Source organism: Parasteatoda tepidariorum, chromosome 11 (genome assembly GCF_982258835.1).
Source record: "Parasteatoda tepidariorum strain Cologne lab strain chromosome 11, Ptep-v5.0, whole genome shotgun sequence".
Classification (NCBI taxonomy): Eukaryota; Metazoa; Arthropoda; class Arachnida; order Araneae; family Theridiidae; genus Parasteatoda; species Parasteatoda tepidariorum.
Window position 1 is genome coordinate 84,744,785 of NC_141765.1, and position 21,160 is coordinate 84,765,944.

The window sequence follows — 21,160 nt, forward strand, 5'->3', positions numbered from 1 at the left end:
AAAGATTGAAAACCAGGACCGTTTTTAAGCAAAATTCATTGTATATGGCTATTTAGTCAATTAACTTTTAAAAAACGTATTGCATCCTTAAAAGTACTTTTCTAATATTTGTATCTATGTTCGATATTAAACTCAACATTTTTAACTTATCAATTTTTTCACTTTAGAATATAGCGTAGAATATAGGTATGTTTAACGATGGACACCAGGCCTTCGTCTACTTTCCACTGTTCTAAGGATTCTTGCAAATTATTTTGATATGAAATATTTTTTTCTAATGTACAAACAAAATGTTACAATTTGGATTAGTTGACTGGCTTCATTTTCAAGCGTTCTATTAAATATGGGAAATTTTAGACTGGAGAGTCATTAAAAGTTTGGACCAATTATGTTAGTTCTTCCTTTTGCGCATTTCATTATCTCAAAAAAGGAGTATTTTTAATTTATATTTTATAAATACTGTTTCCCCAATTTCTCTCATATTTTAGATTTTGTCATTTAAAATAATGTCGGTTAAGTTGGTGTAAAAAGCATTTTGCTCTACCATTCAATTTTTATTCATTCATAAATAAAATAAATTATTAAAAAATAATAAAAAAAAGAAGTATTTTTTTCAATTGCAGTGACTTCGGAAAAAGAAATTTTATATTTGTGAACAAAAATTTTTTATTCGCTCTAATAGTTCCGGAGATATAACGAAATTCGAAAAAGTGAAATCAATATTAATTAGTCCAAACATTAAACTGCTGTCTTTCCTAAAATATTGGTACCATATTTTACTGAGAGACATTTTTTACATATACATATTTTACCGTCAACATGTTGCACTTATTTTTTTATTTAAAGAAATCTTGACTTACACGAAGTTTCATTCTATTTATTTCAATCTGATATCATTACGAATTAAAAATTAAAAAAAACTAAAATTGCTAACTTATAAATGAAAAAATCCTCTTGAAGCATGTTTACACTAGTCCCAGCATCATGTGCCTACACTAGATACTAGCTCCATTAAGATATATATTTGTTTATCCCTAATGCTAATTAATAGAAACTATACAGGGCAAAGGTTAATGATGAAATAGGTAAAACACAGTAGAATTTTTAAGATATTATCACTCTCCGTTGAAATTCTGAAAATAAAATATGTTCATGAAAGAGTAAAGAGAAAATTTGAAAGTTACTTCTGCACATTAAAAACCTTCTTTTGCAAACTTCTACCAAAGTATTTACAGTGTACCTATGCGACTGCACGTGGTAGTACACCAGTGTTGCACATGGTAGTACACCAGTGTACACCAGTGTTGCTAATTTACGATATCTCCAGAGGATCGATCAATAAAAAAGTTATTCAAGATGACCACTTTAGCCTTATGTCCATAAGAAACCTCCCCTCCCCCACTTGTTCCTTAACAGTAGGTCGAATATTTAGTCCATGATTGGAAATTTCTTAGTCCATACCAACAGTAATTTGACAGGTCATTATTATCTTCCTGCCTTTATATTTCACTTGAAACTGAAGTAATCCAAACTTTCACTAAATTTTTTTTATTCAATTTTAAAAAAAAAGATAGTCTAAGAATATAACAAAAGCTAAAAATTTATCAATCTTGAAAAAACTAGCACGTTTTTCAATACAAAAAATGTATCGAATGAGAACTGTTGGCATTGTGTTTAATATAGTAGAGTAAAATTACAAAGAAATTGAATTTTGACTTGAATAAAGAATTGTATTTTATAGCAATATACTATTTGAGTTTCCTGCTGTATTTGCTTACAGATGTTTAACTCTTAACTTCTTTTACTCGTCGAAACTAGATGAACTGTGAAATGATGACTAAAAGAAGTAATGTATAACTTTATTCTTTTCTATTTTCATTTTCTTTTTCTGACACGAATATCTTTAAACAGTCACAATAAAACTTTTAAATTCCATTTTTACGCTTTTGGGTGATCATTTCATCGTAAATTAAAAATGTATTTTTCTTGAAATTATTCTTTAATATCTTGCACAGAAAGAAGATAGTCGCCAATAAGACAAGACAAGAAGACACTAACATTAATGTATTACCTTTCTCAAAAGTTGCATCTACATGAACTATTATTTCTATACTTTGTTTGTATATGGATACAAAGAATAATATTTCTTTCCGTAAAAAAGGGATTATTAGTAAATTGCAATGACATTTGACTTTCTTCATCGCCTTAAATCCTTGTACTAGGGCTTCTAAAAGATCCATTTAAGAAAAAAATACTATATTGGAAAAGTCCAATTTTATTTAATTTTACTCGATTGTTTTACATCTCATCTTTTTACTAGATACATTTTACTCAACATCTGATATTATTTACCGATATAGTGATAAAATCATTGTTATATTTTTTACTCGAGTCATGTTACGGTAGTTAACGAAGCATGCGTATTTCTTTCAATACTCTTAATATTGATTTTACTGAGAGGATTATCAAAAAAGTATAATTTAGGCCATTCTTGTTACAAACAAGGTTTAATTATAAAAGAAGAAGTCATTATCTATATAAAGTCAGTTCAAATTTGTTTTTCTACAACCACTCGTTTGGATTTATAGCAAAAAAATGTGCAATTTTTTGAGAAAAATCTTAAAACTTTGATGATCAGGGGTGGAGTCTAACTATTATTTATTAATGGCACTTTTATAGGGGATGACATAAAATAGTAGATGAAAAGTTTTCACGTTAATAAAAACCACCCTACTGCACATAGAAAAACGATAATTGAAAAATATTGAAAATGGCCAATAAATGAAGAACTTTTATACCAAAAGCAAAATTTTCATTTCCTTGTTGGACATCCTCCTCATCATTATCTTGATCAACTTCTTCTATGTCATCTAAATCAACATAGTCATTCATTCGATGAAAGTCTTCTACAAAAGAATGAAATAGTTATGATATTGAGTAAAGAGAAACAAGTTCTGAAACAAAGTATGAAAAAAGTCTCTTAAAAAAATTTCATTCAGCTTTATTTCTAATACCTTAAAATTCATTTTATATGTAATATCTTCTTATTAATTTTATTATACCATCTTATTCGTTATTAGTTCTTAATTGCATTCAGTCTTGGGCAAGCAGGATAATTTCAGTAATTTTTTGCAATCTACAAGGTTTTGAAAGGCAACATATTAATCAAAAAATAGTAGCACAAGACTACGAAAACAAAATACATAAATTAAAAAGAATTATAAAACAAAACAAAGAAAAGATTAACCAAAGAAACTAATAAAAGAACTAGCAAATACAAATCTCCCCATAAGAAGATACAGACGTACAGAAAGCAACGGGAAAAGAAAAAAAAAGGGACCACCTTGAATAACTTCTGATGTAATGCTCGAATTTTCACGTTTTACGAATCAATCTTAATGGTAGGGGTTAAATTAAAATATGCTCATTAATTAGTGAAAGTTACGAAATCAGACACAAAAACGTAATTTTACTCAACAAAGATACCTTTTTCTCAGCAGATTCGGATTTCTGACCCCCCCCCCCAAAATATAACTGGCATCCCCAATCTAGAAAATATAGTCCCCATACTTAGATCAGGAGAGCGGTCCAAAATTTGGGCACCTTAATTTTACTTTTTGCGCATTTCGGTTCATTGTATGTCTCGCCAAAACTGCAACTGTCAAGGTAAGGGTAACTGCTTTTAGGTGCATAAGTGGGTATCCCATTGCCCACTTACCCTAGAAAGAGCTTGGCTTAATATTATCCTATCTTAATATTATCTAGCTGTTTTCCCTTGGCGCGTACCTAATAAAGAAGTCGATATATAGCCTGGTATGACGAAGGATTTTTAGCTTTAAAAGGGAAACTTTTCTAAGAATGAATGAAGCAAAAGAGCAATTACTTTATTGTGGCTAACCACCATTTCATGAACAGCTTAGCTTGTCTTGCGAATTGAGATGGATTTACTTAATGTTTCTGCAATTTTAAATAAATTATAGAATGAAACTAAATAAAATTTCAATTATCAGAACATTTTTTTCTAAATATTCAAATAATTTGGACCTAAGCCGTTATTAACATTACGGAAGTATTTGAATTCCGTATAAGTTTTTTCAATTGCAGCTCAACTTCAATTTTTCATTGAGCACAATTATTACATTAATTGAAATTAATGAAATCGATCGTAATGTTATTAATGTTATAATTAATAATTTTAAACTATACAATTCATCACCTGTATCAATGTGGTTTGAAAATGAAACACATATTAGAATTTAACATAATAAGATGATTTCACCGTAAAAACATTATTCGAAATTATAATTTTGTTTCAGAATTTTATGCGATTACGATTAAAACTATTTCTATGTTTTAATATTTAGCCATGATGATGACTTGAGAAATATTTTTTTAAGAACTAAATTAAATTCATATGTCATGTTTAGTACAGAATTGAGAAATCATTCAATAATCTTTAATAGTATTAACAAAATATTAAAACGGAAATTTTATTTATTATTATTAAGCACAACATAGTTAAATGTGGTTTTATAATTAACTCACTTTTTTTTTTACTTTTTCATAAATCTTGATCCTAAAGCTTTTATTTTTAAAACTTAGTTTTTTTTTTCACAAATAAATTTTTCGAAAATTTTTTAGCTTCCAAAAAACTCTACTTTGACAGAAAATAAGTTAATTATAAGTTCGCCTTATGTTTGGTTTTTGTCATACGCAATGAAGGAATGTAAATCAATTCGCTTAATCCAAACAATTTTTAAATTTATATGAAATTATATTATATTCAAGATAAGTTTTATGTACAAAAAATCTTTTTTTTTACATATAGAGTATTCCATAAACAACGCCAGTAAACTACTTTTTTAAAATTCTTTTTAAAAGTAAATTTGAACTATTAGTCGTGTTAGCTGTCACAAAATAACATTAAAGGGAGGAAAAATATAGTGAAATCTGGACCAATAATTTATGAGGTAGGAGACATTCAAAATATTGAAAAAAGTTTGAATAGCAGAATTAAAAGAAAATAATTTAAAAGCAATTAGAAATATTTCTCAAGAAATACTTTAGAGGTGTTTAGATCATGGAATTTCTCATACTTGTAAGAAAGTTTTAAGACTTTCAAAGGTTTAAGAGACAGGAAATAAATTACGAACGAAAAAAAGTATTTTTTAAACACCTTATGCCAGAAAATAAACCAACAAGGTAATAACTTGCACTGACTACATTGGTTGTTATTTGCAATAATTGCATAAAATTTTGTTAACCCTTACATATTTATGGAAATATTAATCTTTTTATAAAATACAAACTTTTTTGTTTTAAATTTTTTGGCTGCAACTTCGCAAATAATCAACAAAATTTAGCAAAATTTTCGGAACTATATTCAATTAATATTAAAATTGCTATTTTAAAGTTTATATAAGAAAATTGTTAAAAATATGAGCTTTAAAAGTAGTTCTTTCACTCTACACATCCGCGGAATAATTTTACCATAATTTTTATATATTTAACATTTTTATATAATTAACATTTTTACATAATTAACATTTTTATATATTTATTATATATTCAACAAATAATTATGGGTATAATGCATTCTTTAAAAAGTAATTAAAATAGCGCCTCCACTCCAAACTTATCGTCATGTAGATTAGGGAAAAGATATATTACTTGATTGCAATCTTATCGTAACTCAGAAGATCAATTTCATCGTAATTGCTATTTCAAGCCAACTCAGAAGACAAGGAAACCCTTAATTTAGACGCTGGAGCAAACTTTTTTTGTGAAAGGCCTTTAAGAACTGCGTTTGCGTTTCACGGAGAGGAAAACTACGAAGCTCTTCCGTGTTATTTTAACAACAATGGGTCACTAAACTTTTTTTTGAAATTTATTATCTAACTTCTTGAATTTCTTAACCATTGAGCGCCATTTAACAAATATTTAAATATCTAATATTTTTTGTGAATGTAATAATTTTTATTAATACTTCTATTAATTATTCCCTTAATATTAATATTTTTCTATTAATATTAATATTATTCTATTAATATTACTCTATAAATAATTTTTATGTGTTCTCTGAAATATAATATGCAATTGTAAATATGCAATTTTTTAAAAATTTGTCTACCATATTAAATTTAATGACAATTAAATGACTACCTAGGTGGCCCTATTACCTAGGAGGCACTAAATTTTCAGTGCTGATGTAATCCCAACGAATGATCAAAATAAACTTCTAAGTATTTCTTGAGAAATTCATAAAAATGACGAAATCTGAAAGTGTCTCTTCCATTATTGTAGGGTAATGTAGAGTATTGTAGGGTGAGGTAGTTTAAAATAATGCAAAAATGTACATACCTTACAATTAAAAATTTTAAAGACCATACAAAATAAAATAATAAAAATATGATTAAGAAAAAAATTCATGGAATTATCTTCAGATAAACGAATTTTATGACTGCAGGAAATTTTTTTTAATTCACTTTAAAAGTTCTCGAGATATAGCTAAAGTCACAAAAAGTAAATCAACATTAATGAACCCCAACTATCGACCGCTCTTCAGTTTACTAAGCTATTGGGGCCATATTTTCCAGACTGCTGCTATCCCTCGTATTTTGATAGTCAAAAAACCAAATTCATTGAATTTCTTCAGAGAAAAAACCTATCTGTGTAAAGTTGTGTAACGCAATTAATCGTTAGCATATTTGTTGTTTATGATTTTTTTAAATATTACATAGTAATAAATTTTTAATCCAAAAGGAATGGTAGCATCTTTACTTGAATTCCCTAAATAACTATAATTGCGAAATATCTTCAAAAAGCTCGCATCGGATTCCCCTCCCCCCACTTAAAAGAACGGTGTCCATAAAAAAAATATTCCGAAACATCGTGTAAAGTTTAACTCAATTTTATAGAGATTAGATTAATATTTTGTTAAAGAGATTGAGTAGTCGAGCAAGTAATTTTACGAGAGCTGAACGAACTAAAAATTTTAAAGCTTGGATCTTCAATTCAAGATGATACTAATTTTTAATAAATTCATTTTAATATATTCGTTTTTAGTACATTTGTTCAACAATTTAATTAAATATAATTAATTCAATTGAATTAAATATAATTATTTTAAAATCTTTAAAGGTCCTTTTTCTACTTTAACTTCTTTACTTTTTGTCCTAAAAATCCGTAAGCTCCTCTCTCCCACTAAAGGTAGAATTAATCATCTAGGTTACTCAAAATCGAGGTAAATCGGTTTTCCATTTGAGACCCTTTATTGTCTATGGCGTCATAAAGATTTGGCGAGTAATGACCTCCTTGATCAGGTATGTTTTTTCAATAGATTTCCTCCGTTTACTCCATCAATCATTCAGGTAGAAAAATCTTTTTGGTGAAACCTTTCACCATATCTTGAAAACTTTAAAGCGAATTGAAAAAATTTTGCACACAACTATAAAATTCGTTTATTCAAAGATAATTCCAAGCAAAATATAACTTTTAGTAAATATTTATTGTTTTTTATTATTTTATTTAATAATAGTCGAAAAGGATTTTATATTTTAAGGCATAATATCTTTTACACGATTTTAAAGGATGTAATTTTACGTGACAAAAAGCAAAATTTGACTGAAATCAGTCGAATAGTTCCTGAGAAATCAAATTACGGGTTCTTAAAAATTCGATTTCTCGGGAACTGTTGGACCGATTTTGTTCAAATTTTGTAATTTGCCATGTAAAATTATATTCTTTACAGCTATGTACAAAATTGCATGGCTTACAATTCAAAACTTTTTCGACCATAAACAATAAGAGAAAATAAATATTTACTAAAAGTTATATTTTTAATGGAATTATCTTTGGATAAACGAATTTTATAATTGCGTGCAAAAATTTTTCAATTCACTTAAAAAATTCTTGAGAAATGGTAAAATACGCAAAAAGTAAAATTAACTTTAAGGGGTGCAAAATTTGGATCGTTCTCTTGACCAACTATGAGGATTATATTTTCCAGATTACGGCTACCCCCTATATTTCGGGGGTCAGAAATCCTAATCAATCGAAAAAAGGGTGTGTTTATTCAAAGAAAGTGCGTTTTTATGTCTGATTTTGTAACTTAAAATATCGTCTGCGCTAATTATTTAGCATATTTGAGGTCACCCCCTCGAATCATTAAGATTAAGTCCTAGAACGTGAAGAGCCGATCATTAGATCAAAAGTTATTCAGGGTGGTACGTTTCTTATTTTGCGCACTGTATTACATAATAGGACGAATCGATTTTTACATTTTTTTTAATTGAAATCACCTGCGATAAAAAAAGTTTTGTATTGGTATCAAATGCTGTAAAAAAAGAATTTTAAATCAAAATATAGATCTTTATAAATTGCCGAATTTTGATATTTGAATATTTTGAAGCAAAATTTTTATTAAACATATTTTAAAAAATTCAAGCCATTTTATACTTTTTTTATTTTAGATAATAACATTGAAGTATTGTTTAGAATTAAAAGTAAAGTATAAAAGAAGAGCACTCAAGAACCGTTGTCAAAAGGTTAAAACTATTCCTCGCAGATTTTGCTGTAACTACGCAAACTGGCTGCATTCAAATTCCATCCTTATGCCCACCCAACTTTCTACCCAAATATCTGTAGGAAGTTGAGTTATTTATTTATTTTGTTATCTAGAAAACTGCGTATTTTGCTTTGCGTATCTTTTACTGCATATTTTGCTTAATTTTCGAAGCTTGACATCAGTTCTGGAACGCCAATAGTGTGCTCATAAAGCCATTGTAACTTTTTGCTCCACAGCAAAATAAAGATGCTTCTGTCACTAACCTAACTGCTCTTTAGACAGTTTGAGTAATATACCTCAGGCTGTATGACAACTACTTAAGATATTTCAGCTATAATCTGAAATTAATAACTGATTCTAAAAAAAATGTATCTTTTTATAGTCATTCATAATGGCAAGATCCATGACAAACGATTTTATGAGAAGGAATTAGGTTTCAGAAGAATCTTGAAGACTCAAACTGCGCTTAAGGTACAACGTTATAATATCCGTTTTGCAAGGAAGACAGGAGTCATTATATCAAGCGTGGACTGTCATCTTCAAAAGCTCTCATCATCAAAGCTTTTATTTTAACCATTTAATTCAACGCTACTTAAAATACTAATTAAAACTTTCTGAAAGAAACATAATGTAACACATCTAACAGAAACAGTCAAGAATTGCCATTATCAAGGAGAAGACACAGAAAAAGTTCTTTAATGAAATCAAGTTATATACTGATGAAGACAGGTAATGGAAGCATGGATAAAGTTGGAAATGAACTTGTAACAAATTGGGAAGTATAGAATAGAAAATAATTACTTTGTGCTTTTAGGTTTGTCACAGAAATGCCTCATAATTATAAATTAAACACGTTTTATGCTTGGTTAGGAAAAGCCTTAGGCATTTCTGCAGAAATGCAACACAGTAGTGACGAAATTATTATACTCTAGCTAATTATAAAAATTTATTCTTTTAACAAAAATTTAATCAAAAACGCAATGAGAAATACCACAACATTAATCTAATTCACAGCATAATCTGGTTTTACATGACAGAACATAATTAAATTTATTTTTATTGATATACAGGATGTTTGAAATTCGAACAAAATATAAGTTTAAAATATATATAGCAAGAAATGCTCATAAAATTTATCCTATCTACAAGAATATTACATAGAAGTAATGATACAAATAAACAAGACAATATAGGCAAGAACTATCATCAGTGTGGAAGCATAATTCTGTACGATATAGAATTTAGTTAAGCAAACAAGTTTCCTGAAGACAAAAAAGAGAATTAGAGTAAAAATTATTTTAAAAATAAGCTGTAAAAGTTATTAGCATTGCTAAATTAGACTAAATGAAAATAAAAAGTACAAATACAAACCTGGTTGTAAAAAATCATCTGAGACTTCGATATCTTGAGCATAACTGAAGCTAACACTGCTTTCATCAGAATCTCTGTTTCCATATAAAATTGTGGCATGGAATTCAAATAATTCTTCCCCTGTTACAATAATACACAAAAGAAAATTTATTTGCCATACTACATTTTTAGGAACTTTTTTTTTAGGGGGGGGGGAATTACCTAAAAATGTTTGCGTTGAAAATTAACAGCTAAACGCATTTAAAAACAGCAAATATCTAACTTAAAATTAAAAAAAATAATTTGACCAAACATAATAAAAAATAGTGTTTTTATAATGGCTAAAACTCATCAAAAGCAATTTAAAAAATTAATAATGAGAAATTCCTTGAATAAGTTAGTACCATCTAAATTAAATTCTGATCAAGTAGCAGATGCAAAAATAGAAATGTTTTTCTTTATGAGTGCAACAAATATTCTGCTTCTAAGTCTTTTAGCTAAATTTTATCTTATATTTATTGTTCTGTTACTTTAGATCATATATCATCCAAAATATTTTCTCATACTCAGGTAAATAAAATATGATTATGCAAAATAGATTTCCATTAAATTTACAAAAATAGAAATAAATAGTTAAATTCTAATTCAATATTTTTTTCAATTTCCACCGGAAAACTATGTTTATCAATATGAGAAAAATCATCAATATTTTTATTCACATTAAAATAAGAAGTGTAAGATGGTAGCTTAAGTGATTTTACCTGTGAGCTTTTCAACAAAATTTGAAGGAACTAAACCCTTTCTTCCATCTAAAAGTTCACCATTGAAAAACCCATCCTACAAAATAAATACCTTTCAAATGTGAAAATACTTTAAACGAATAAAATATAAATAAGAAGAGATCAACTGCGTAAGAAATAATTTAATGTAAGAATATATATTTCGGTATTAGATTTAAATTGTATTGAGTAGAGATGTACCGGTCCTAAAATTTTGTCGAATCCGAGTACCCGGTGAAAATTGAATCTTCTCTCCAGCCGGTTTGTTCCGGGTACACGGCACAAATTCTATTTGTTACCCGACTTACTCCGAATACCCGGTAAAATTTTTATTTATTATCCAGCAGTTCCAAGAAACCAGCCGGGAGGTAAAATATTTATGCAAAACAATATAAAAATTTTACAATTTTCTATCAAAGCAATAATTTACTAGATATAAAATTCTAAAGAAATCCAATTTGTGCTTAAATGAATAAAGACATGTTGTTTTTAGATTTTTTTTAAAACTAAATTTTAAAGAAAAGGTTCTCAAACTCAGCTTTCAACTTTCCTCAACTTTTTAAATGATCTAAATCTTTGCTATGAAGTGGAGATATCTGCTAATAGGGGAATATTGGACTAAATAATTAATTAATTTTTCATTTGATATACTTAAATTTTCAACAGCATTTAGTAATTCAGTTATTGTTAAACGTAGGATATTTTAATACTATTATAATACAATAACAGTAAGTTGAAATGAAAAGGTTTGATTTTTAATCATCCGATACTTATAACATAATTACTCTCTTAATACAATCTAAAAAACTTTTCGATAGTCAGAGAGAAATTTTATATTATAACCATTGCTAAGTCAGAGACATTTTGCAATCGTTACGATTCCATCTTACTACAGTTATTTAGAACCCCAAAAGTTAAAATAACTCCTTAAATGAAATAACAAAAGACATGGGGCAAGTTTTCTTTCTTGAAAAACTGTGGGGCCGGGACAGCCTGGTTGGTAGGGCGATGAGTCCAAGAGGTTGTGAGTTCGATTCCCGCCGGCTGAAGACTCCCCGTGTAGTAAATGGTTACAGGTGCACGTTAAATCTGTCGGGTTACAAAGCTCTTCATGTTCCCATAACAAGTCATGGCTCTGGGGGAAATTGGAGATTGATCGTTCTCTGACTCCGGTCAAAATTACGATCTATGTATGAGTGGGTCCGCCCTATAAACAGGCAGTGACGTGTACGTGGTTAAAGTCGTATTATTGGCCATAAATGGCACTACCAAAAAAAAAGAAACGCACCCTCTGCCTTAAATTTGCTTGGAACAGGCTTGCTGATATTGGCAAATGTCATTAGAAACAACAACAAACAACCCAAACTTTTTTCTATGAAACTTACCCGTATTTGCGTATCTAGGAGAAAAAAAATCCATGTTTAAACCGACAAGAACTTTATCTTTACATTTATTTTATCTTTGCAGGTTTTACTCTAGGAGGACAATAATTAAATAAAATACGGTAAAGTATTTACCTCATCCATTTCACCATAAATAATAACATAATCTCCTGCATTTAATAGCAGTTCTGCTTCTGGATTTTCATTAGGAGATTGCTTTAAAGGATCGTATGTATAACGTGCACAGTATATGTGACACCGTCCTCGTCCTGGAAGTTCTATGAAATCAATAGAATCAAGCATTTCTTCTTCTGTAAGGGCAACTGGAAGCAAAATTTTATTTATTAGTCTCCTTTCCAAATGGCCACTGACGGTTAAGGAAATGGGCAAAATTGGGAGAATGTTTCTCCCCTACACACAGTTCCCCTATCAGTTAACATGGGAAAACCGGTTTTGCTATGCAGAGAAGACTGCAGGTTAAAATGCGACTTTTTACGTGCAGAACCGTCAGTGGGTTAAAGAGCTTGGTGTGAGGTAATAGATGAAACGGGAAACTATTCACTAAAAAGTGTACCCACGAAGCAAATGACATCACATTTTTCGGTAATTCAGGTTTCTTAGCACAACTTCCAAAAATTAGAAAAATATAGTTTGTAAACGGAAGAGAGCTATTTATGGTTTAAAACGAAGTTGCAAACAGTGGAATACAGAGTCAATAACTTACATACAACTTGATTTTGAGAAATTACTTTAATTAAAATTAATGTGTATAGGAATTAATATCTTACGAATAAATTGAGAAGCTTGGTGCAAGAACCAGTTAAATGTAAATTTTCAACAAAATAAATAAATAGATAGGTAATGCATAAATAAAAATAAATGAATAATTTAACGTAATTTTGGCTGTGGGTGTGAACAATATGGCTGTTTCTTTAAAAGCAGCAAGAGGGCGCAAATTAACATCTGTAACCACCTAAAGTGAATTAAATGTGAGTAAAAAATGTAATAAAAATAACTTATAGCTTAAATGTAATAAATATTACTTATAGAACTCTAATTGAAAGTTTACCCTTCTTAGATAATAAAAGTAGACTTGATATCACATTCTTAATAACTATTTTAATATAATATTGTAATAGTTGATTATATTCCTATTAATAAATGGTCAGCAACTTGATTTACTGAATAAAATGTTTAATACCACGAATTTTAAGAATAATTTAGCAAATATCTATAGTAGTAACATACTAGCTTTTTATGCAAACGGTAGATGTCATTTAGCTGACACTCATCTAGTGGGCACATAATTGATTTTGCTGGCATGAATAACTACAAGGGCTGTTTTTTAAGTAAGGGCAGTTTGAAAATAAAAACCAAACGAAGGAAAATTTTCATGAAGCAAATTTACTTTTTGATTCTACATACGTTTCTCTCTCTCTTTTTTTTCAAAATAGTTTCCAAATTTGGTTAAACACTTATCATACCTTACAACTAGATTTAGAATACCCTCTTCATAGTAACTTGTCGCCTGCTCCAATAACCAAGAGGTCACAACCGTTTTCACGTCTTCATCATAGTTGTTCTAGCTCCCTCTAAAGTGATGTTTGTAACATCGGAAAAGATAAAAATCACTTAGCGCAAGGTCTGGGCTGTATTGAGGGGTGGTCCAAAACGTCCTATCCAAAAGAGCTCGAGACTGAGGTGTGGAGAGAGTCATTGTCATGGAGTAGCAAAATTTCTTGTCAGTAGGAAGTTTCGTAAACTTCACGAATCTGCCGGTGAATGCATGCAGCAGACAGGTTCTTTGCCAACGTATCACTGACAGAACCTCATACGTGGTGGGCAATTTGCTAGAATTGAACATTTTAAAGACCATTCGTTGAGACGCACGCCTCACCTATTAGTGTGAACAACAAAACGGCCCTTACTTAAAAAACTGCCCTCGTAGTAAACAATTCTACCCAATATCCGAAGATATTCTACCCATTATGCGATGATAATGACGAAGTTTAAAGAAAACTAAAAATCCCAACTCCACTGACCAGCAGCAAAAGTATATTGCATTTTGTTTCATGGAATCAGAATTCCTATCTTCAATTGTTGGAAGAAAATTATTCCAGTTTAGACATGTAATAAATACAGATAATATAACTAATTTTCTCATGAAACCTTTATGTGTAGAGAGCTTCACATCAGGCTCAGTTCTTTACATTATTTAATTTCAATACATTAAGTATTTTATGATGTTTGTGCTTGGTGTCTCTCGTGCAATTAAACATTTAACCTACAAGCCTATATAATAAAATGTATTTTTTTCATAAGAAAAAAAAATTATAAAAGGCGAGCCATACCATCGGATTGAATTCTTTGGAAAGGATGAAGTAAAGAAGTGGCAGAAGCTGAAGCAGTAAGACTTTGAAGAGTAAAAGAAGGATCTCTTAAATTACCTAATGATGGACTGGGTGAAGGTAGACCATTATTTGTCATGAAAGTTTTCTTGCTTAGTGAAGTTTCTAAAAAAAAAGAACCATTGATTTAAATGTTTCTCGGCAAATCTCTCACAGATAATTTTATATTAGTTTTAAAGAATCTAAGAAGTTAACAAATCTTTCCACAAAAAAAAAATATTCATAAATATGCTTGGGAAATATTGCACAAGAATTTAGAAATGATTTAATACAAAATGTTTCACATTTTTTGATTATTATTGTATTACATTTGCTATTGTTTCATATTCTAACTTTTTCTTCTCCTTCTTCAAAGGCACTACGTCTTGTTTTAGGCTAGAGATCACTATTTACCCTGTAAGTGACTAATAACTACGTGAAAGTAGAATACGTGACATAGTAAAGTGAATATATCAATGAGTAACAGATTGCTTAAGCTTGCTTCACACCTAATTTAATTATTTTGTCTTGATTAATTTCAGGAAATGTGTATCTATATAACAGTGTATAACTGTAAATGATACTTCAAAGACAATGCTAGGTACTTATGAATATCTTACCTAAAATGTTTCTTTTTTTATCCAATTCAGCTAATATTCTATTATCTTGTTCTAGTTTTGCCATAAGTTGATCTAATTCATGTCTGGTAACAGATTGTTCTAGAAAATGAAAACGGATAATTGATATCATTAAAATACATTAAAAATTCATTTTAAATAAGTCATTATCTGAATTCTTTAAAAGTATGTATAGCATATTTCTTGCCATCATTATTGTCTTGTCAAATCATATAATATGAATAACACTTTCTGATCAAAAACCTGATAATTTTTGACACTCTAAGAAATATACTACAAAACAAACCGAAAAAATCCTGGTGAGAAAATAGAAAAAATGGAGTTTCAGAAATAAAGTATAAAGCATTTTTTTCTGCCTGTACTGCATATTTATTATTAACCAATTAAATGTAATTACCAATTAAATGTTAATAGAAATTTAATATAGAAGAGAACATCGTCTGCACACTTTTATTCTCAGTGCCAGGCCTCATAGTGGGTTAAGCAAATTAAGAAATTTTTTCAAAAAAATTGGGACACATTTTGGTTCAGTTTTCAATAACCAGATTACTTTTATAAATACAAAGGACAAACTAAAAAAATATAATGAACTTAAGAATAAGGAAAGCATATTTTATCGAAAAATAATAACAGAATATACAATTTTTAATTTCATAGTTATTTTATATAGAACAGAAACAGTTTACAGAATAAATAGAGTATTGAACGATTCATAGTAGTTTATATCAAATAGTAGTTAAATGAATAGAAATATTTACAGTACTGTTGTATTAAAAAAATAAAGTTCATGAAAGAGAACACTCGAGGGTTATCAGAGAAAAAACTATTGCATAGCTGTATAGGTGTAGAAAATCAACGAATTTAATTAAACTCTTTTCAATTGTTTAGTTACTGTTGTATAAAATTGCTCCAGAATGGACAGCTAGATTGATCTGTTATTGATGTAGAAAATCAACGAATTTAGTCAAGCTCTTCTTAATTGTCCAGTTACTGTTTGATAAAATTGTTCCAGAGCGGTAAACTATTTGAAATATATAACCTGAATTTTTCAGAGTTCCTCTTTTAAGCAAAAGTAAAACAAGGAAAACATAAAAAGAAACAATATTTGTGACAAATTGACCCAAGCTGTAATGAGAAGGTACATAGTAAAAGTTAGGAAAAAACAATAAATTGAAGACGATCTTAATATTGAAAATAAATTATTGATGAAACACAATAGGCACCACAACAATGGTCATCGCAAATACATTGAAACAAACTGTTTTTTCCACAAAATGCGGGATCATTTCTAACACACATTCAAATGCAAACTACAAAAAATGAACGAAGTGTGGGATCTGAACTAAGGATATCAATTGAGGAAACACAATATTTAGATAATGTAATTGCGATAGTGCATTCTGAATTGTGTATAAGAAAATAAATAATTAAAATATTGTTGTAAATATCGGTGAGTTTACTATTGGAGGTGAACAAGAAATTCAGGGAGGAGAAAAAATAAAATTCGAGCAAGAAGATCATATTTGGCTGATGGACAAGATAGCTTTTTCATCAATGAGACAATCAAGAGGCATCCCAAGAAGTGTCATAAATCATATTGACTACTGAGTGAAATACATCATATTGATCATTCAATGATGTAATATTGATAAAAGCGAAAAACCTTTCATCGAAGTTCAGATTTTTATATATTTTGATTTCAACAAATAGAATAAATCTATCCTGTCGACTTTGTTGCTGTTGTAGTTCCTTTATGTCGCACTATAGCTGCACAATGACAAGACAGGCCATCACAACTTGGATCCTCTGCAGAGAGGATAGCGCCCTCACTTCGGTAGCCCGACGACCTGCATGCGAAGTCGAGCACTTTCCTGCAGAACAGTTTAACGAAGACCAATACCACGTACCCTCGGACCCTGCGCAGACTGATTCAAGTGGTCACCCACCCACATACTGACCATAGCCAGTGATGCTTGACTCCGGTGATCTGCTGGGAACTTTGTTTTCATTCATTCATTAATCATTTACTTGATTTTTTCATTTACTAGAGTCCACTGCGGGACTCAAATAAAGGAAAAAAAAATAATTAAATAGATTATCATTTTTATAGTCACTCACTCAAAAAAAGAAATAAAAGTAAACAGACTTAACATTGTTAAGTCTAGCGAAGTCTGCTGGGGAAAAAAAGGATTACGGATGAATTCCCGTGTATCAGACTCTCCTATAAGGATCAATAACACTACACGTGATTTACGATCTTTTGGTGAGTTTTTAGTGAATTCGATTGGTGATTTTTTTCTCGGAAGAATATTTTTAACCAATCAGGTTCTCCTTCTCGCTCGATGGCAGTTGAAGGGGAGTGAATTACACGTCGTGAAAATGAAATTCACGCACTTCACTCCCGTATTTCGAGATTTGTGTGTCTTCAATCCCAATATTTTTCAAAATCAAAAATCCCAATATTTTTAATATAATATTATATTAAAAATATTGGGATTTTTTAGAAAAAATATGCGAAAACAGAGGTAGTGACTGTTGAAAATCAATCGAAGAAACTGTAGAATAATCGCGTCAAAAAGTGAATACTCAAAGGAGAGATTCGATTTTCCCATATCGTGATAATATCCCATGAAATATATCGCGTTCTTAAGGAACCCATTATAAATCATTAACAATAACCTCCGATCCAAACATCACGAAGATAAACAATAAAATCGGAGAAGATCGAGTACTTCAAAGAGTGAATACTTAAACACTTGATTCAAATTTCACGAGTCATAACAATACGATATTAAAAATATTGGAATTTTCAAAAACCATCCGAAAATTTCTTGTAATAAATTCTATAAGGATTATTAAAACAACGCATGGACTTATCGGTGCAAATCGAGCGTGTCGAAAAGTGATTTTTCAAATAGGTGATTCGAATTTCGAGTGTCGTAACAGTATCGGAATTTTAAATAAAATCATAAGAATACCAATAATAGATTTGTGATTTGCAGCTATCCACGAATTAACGATCTAAAGATTCGCAGAATTCAGCAAATTAGTAAAAAATGAAAATCACATGCCTTTGTTAGCTTTGGTCCAGAAAAATATATTAGCAAATGATAACTTTTCAGAGAGAGAAGACGCGTTAATTTGTGCAAGGAGGCAGTGTTTTCTTAGTTAGGAGTTGAGTTCCTTTTGTAATGATGATCCAAAACAGGATGACATTTTAACTGTGGGCTTTCACTAGGGCATTTCATTGAAATTTATGTTAGTATTTGATAATAAATTAATTTATCTATGAAGATATTAATAAATGTATTGAAAAGAGATAATAAAATTAGATATATTTACTTATTGATGTTACATGCAAAGGTCTTTCCTTGTTCTCCTTAGTAGCTGCTCCCACCAATGGCAGATCTAATAACAAATTAATGTAGTGATATAAATATATATATATTATTTTAAGATATATTATTATCTAACACCATTCATTAACGAGCATTCTTGGATATTCGTGTCATTATTCAGTTTAAACAGTTAAGATAATGTTGGATCAGACGCCATTAGAAAATATAATTTTCGCAGTTGAAGTAGAATTAAATCAAATTAAAAAAATGGAAATCAAAATAAAATTGTTGATAGAAAGCAAATGACATGAAGAGAGAACCATCAGGCTAGGAGAAAAACCAATATATTTTAAGTGATTGTATTTGTTTTTTAAGAAAACGTTGAAAAGGGGGTCCCTGCATTTTTTGATGCAAATAAATATTATAATTTACATAAAAAAGGGCAATGTTTTTAATATTCCTTTTGTTAAACAATACAATATATATTTGATAAAGCAGTTTGAAGAAGTAAATACATCTTTTTTTTGTTACTGAGATATATGTGGTACCTTGTACAGTGAGCAAAAAAAAGGACCACGCTGAATAACTTTTAATCTAATGATCGGATCTTCACGCGCTACACGTTCTAGGATTCAATCTTACTGGTTTGATAGGGTGACCTCAAATATGCTAATTAATTAGTGCAGACGATATTTTAAGTTACGAAACCAGACACAAACAAGTACTTTCTTTAAAATAACTTAAAAATAAAATTTGTTGGTTTCTTACAATTTTGTATAGTTTATATATGATTATTAAAAACTTGAAATTCTAAAATAACTTTTAATTTGCAAGGTCTTGTTGAAAAATGATCCAATATTTTATAGTTCCGCTTATTTATTCAACCCTAAGGCTTTAACTTTTTCTCCGTTGCTGTTAAATACACAAATTATAAATGTCCCAAAAAAGAACCTTAACTGTCACAGAACGCTCTTCGTTCTCCTCCAAAATGGCTGTAAGAAAAGGATCACGTGACGGATGTGACTCCGATGTTTAGGAAGAAGAGATGGAGATCTAAAACAATCTACTTGTTCTGACCACATTGTCACAATCATAGCGCTGTTCAGAAAATTGTGAAGCCCTAATTTCGATGACTTAGATCGCCTTGATTAAGCTGAATTTTACTTCTCTAATCGATTGATTAAAAAGCAATTTAAATAATTTTAAAAAAAGGGTTACGAGTATTGCACTTTAACATTTTTATCAATTGTAAATTAATATACGGTTCCTCCATTTGCAATTTTGACTAGTTTATAACTACTGAATTGTTAATTTTAAATTGTTTTTAAGTAAATGGTGAAGAGTTTAATCATATTTAGGAAGAAAACTTAAAATTAAATCATAAGATTTGTTGCTACATTCACTAATAAATTATTCACACTCTCTTAAAATCGCGATAGGGTAATAATTTTATTAAAAAATTCTTAAAACCACAAATCTAGTAAGATATATAAGAATAACTTATTTCCTGCAATTGGAGAATGGTCCCTCAGTTTCAAACTTTAGCACTTTAGAAGTTCAATTGAATTTTATGTGAATGAAATGTTTCAAATAAATAATAATGAGTTTCATGCGTTGAAGCTCGGTCATTGGTGACTGCCCACTTAGAAATATCTATTAATGTATGATCCCCAATTTCAAAGAATGCGGCTTCTTGAAAAATGGTTTTCTAATGACCATGGGAGGGACACACGCCAACTAAAAAGTTGTCTTAAAATTATTAGATTATTATTTCTGTTGGAGAAAACTAAATTTTTCTGAAGATCTGGAGGGCAAGTGATGTAACCAGAAATGAGCAACAATGAGAACCTCTGTGTACCATCTCATGAATGTTCAGTGTGCACAAAAAAAGAAACGCCTGAAATAAATTTTGATTTTATGATCGGATCTTCACGTTCTAGGACTCAGTCTTTAGTGGCTTGAGGGGGTGACCTCAAATATGCTAATTAATAAATGCAGACGATATTTTAAGTTACGAAATCAGAAGCAAAAACGTACTTTCTGTGAATAAGTGCAATTTCTTTTCGGCGGAATCAGTTATATGACCCCAAAAATATTAGGAGTAGCCGCAATCTAATGAAGTATGGTCGCAATAGTTTGGTCAGGAGAACGCCTCAAAGTTTGGACCCCTTTGTAGAAACTATTGGTTGCGACAGCTGAGATAGCATGAAAAGCCGAGGTAGAAGGATCGAGTATTGGATCGAAGACCGAAGGTAGGAAGACGAACCGGAATAGTTCCTGCGCGAATGAATTCTGGCGGAGGAGCACAACCGGCAGCCAAGGCAGGGATTGAAGAGGCTGATGTCCAGTACTTAAGGCAAACTCTTGATGGTTTGTTATCTTTTACTGTTAAAGAGGATTTTTCATTGCCATATTGTTTCATTTGACATCTTAAATTCCCATCACCGAAACTTATACACCCTTAATGTTAATTTAACTTTTTACGTATTTCGCTATATCTTGAGAACTGTTTAAGCGAATCGAAAATTTTTTGAACGAATTTGTATTTTACGGTGCAAAATAATGTTCTTTAAGATGATGAAAAACATTGTATTCCTTTCAATTCCAAATTTTTTCTACCATTCTTAAATAAAATATTAAAAAACGATAAATATTTACTAAAAGTTATTTTTTTCACGGAATTACGTTTGGATAAACTAATTTTATAATTGTGTGCTAAG

General features: G+C 29.7%; 1 protein-coding gene across 9 annotated transcripts in view; it reads right to left on the reverse strand.

The window, feature by feature from the left end:
* The window catches only part of LOC107446422 (RIMS-binding protein 2), a 143,304-nt gene that overhangs the window by 80,929 nt on the left and 41,215 nt on the right, over window positions 1-21,160 (reverse strand). For all 9 annotated transcript variants that reach the window (XR_015430287.1, XR_011638166.2, XM_071187373.2 and 6 more), the window contains exons 7-13: window positions 18,445-18,510; window positions 15,085-15,183; window positions 14,429-14,590; window positions 12,213-12,400; window positions 10,678-10,753; window positions 9,938-10,057; window positions 2,799-2,906 (exon numbers count right to left, since the gene is read on the reverse strand). Coding sequence is in view for 7 of the 9 variants with exons in the window: in XM_071187373.2 (XP_071043474.2) it covers window positions 2,799-2,906; window positions 9,938-10,057; window positions 10,678-10,753; window positions 12,213-12,400; window positions 14,429-14,590; window positions 15,085-15,183; window positions 18,445-18,510 (819 nt within the window). In the remaining 2 variants the exon portion in view is untranslated. The remainder of the gene's footprint in view (window positions 1-2,798; window positions 2,907-9,937; window positions 10,058-10,677; window positions 10,754-12,212; window positions 12,401-14,428; window positions 14,591-15,084; window positions 15,184-18,444; window positions 18,511-21,160) is intronic.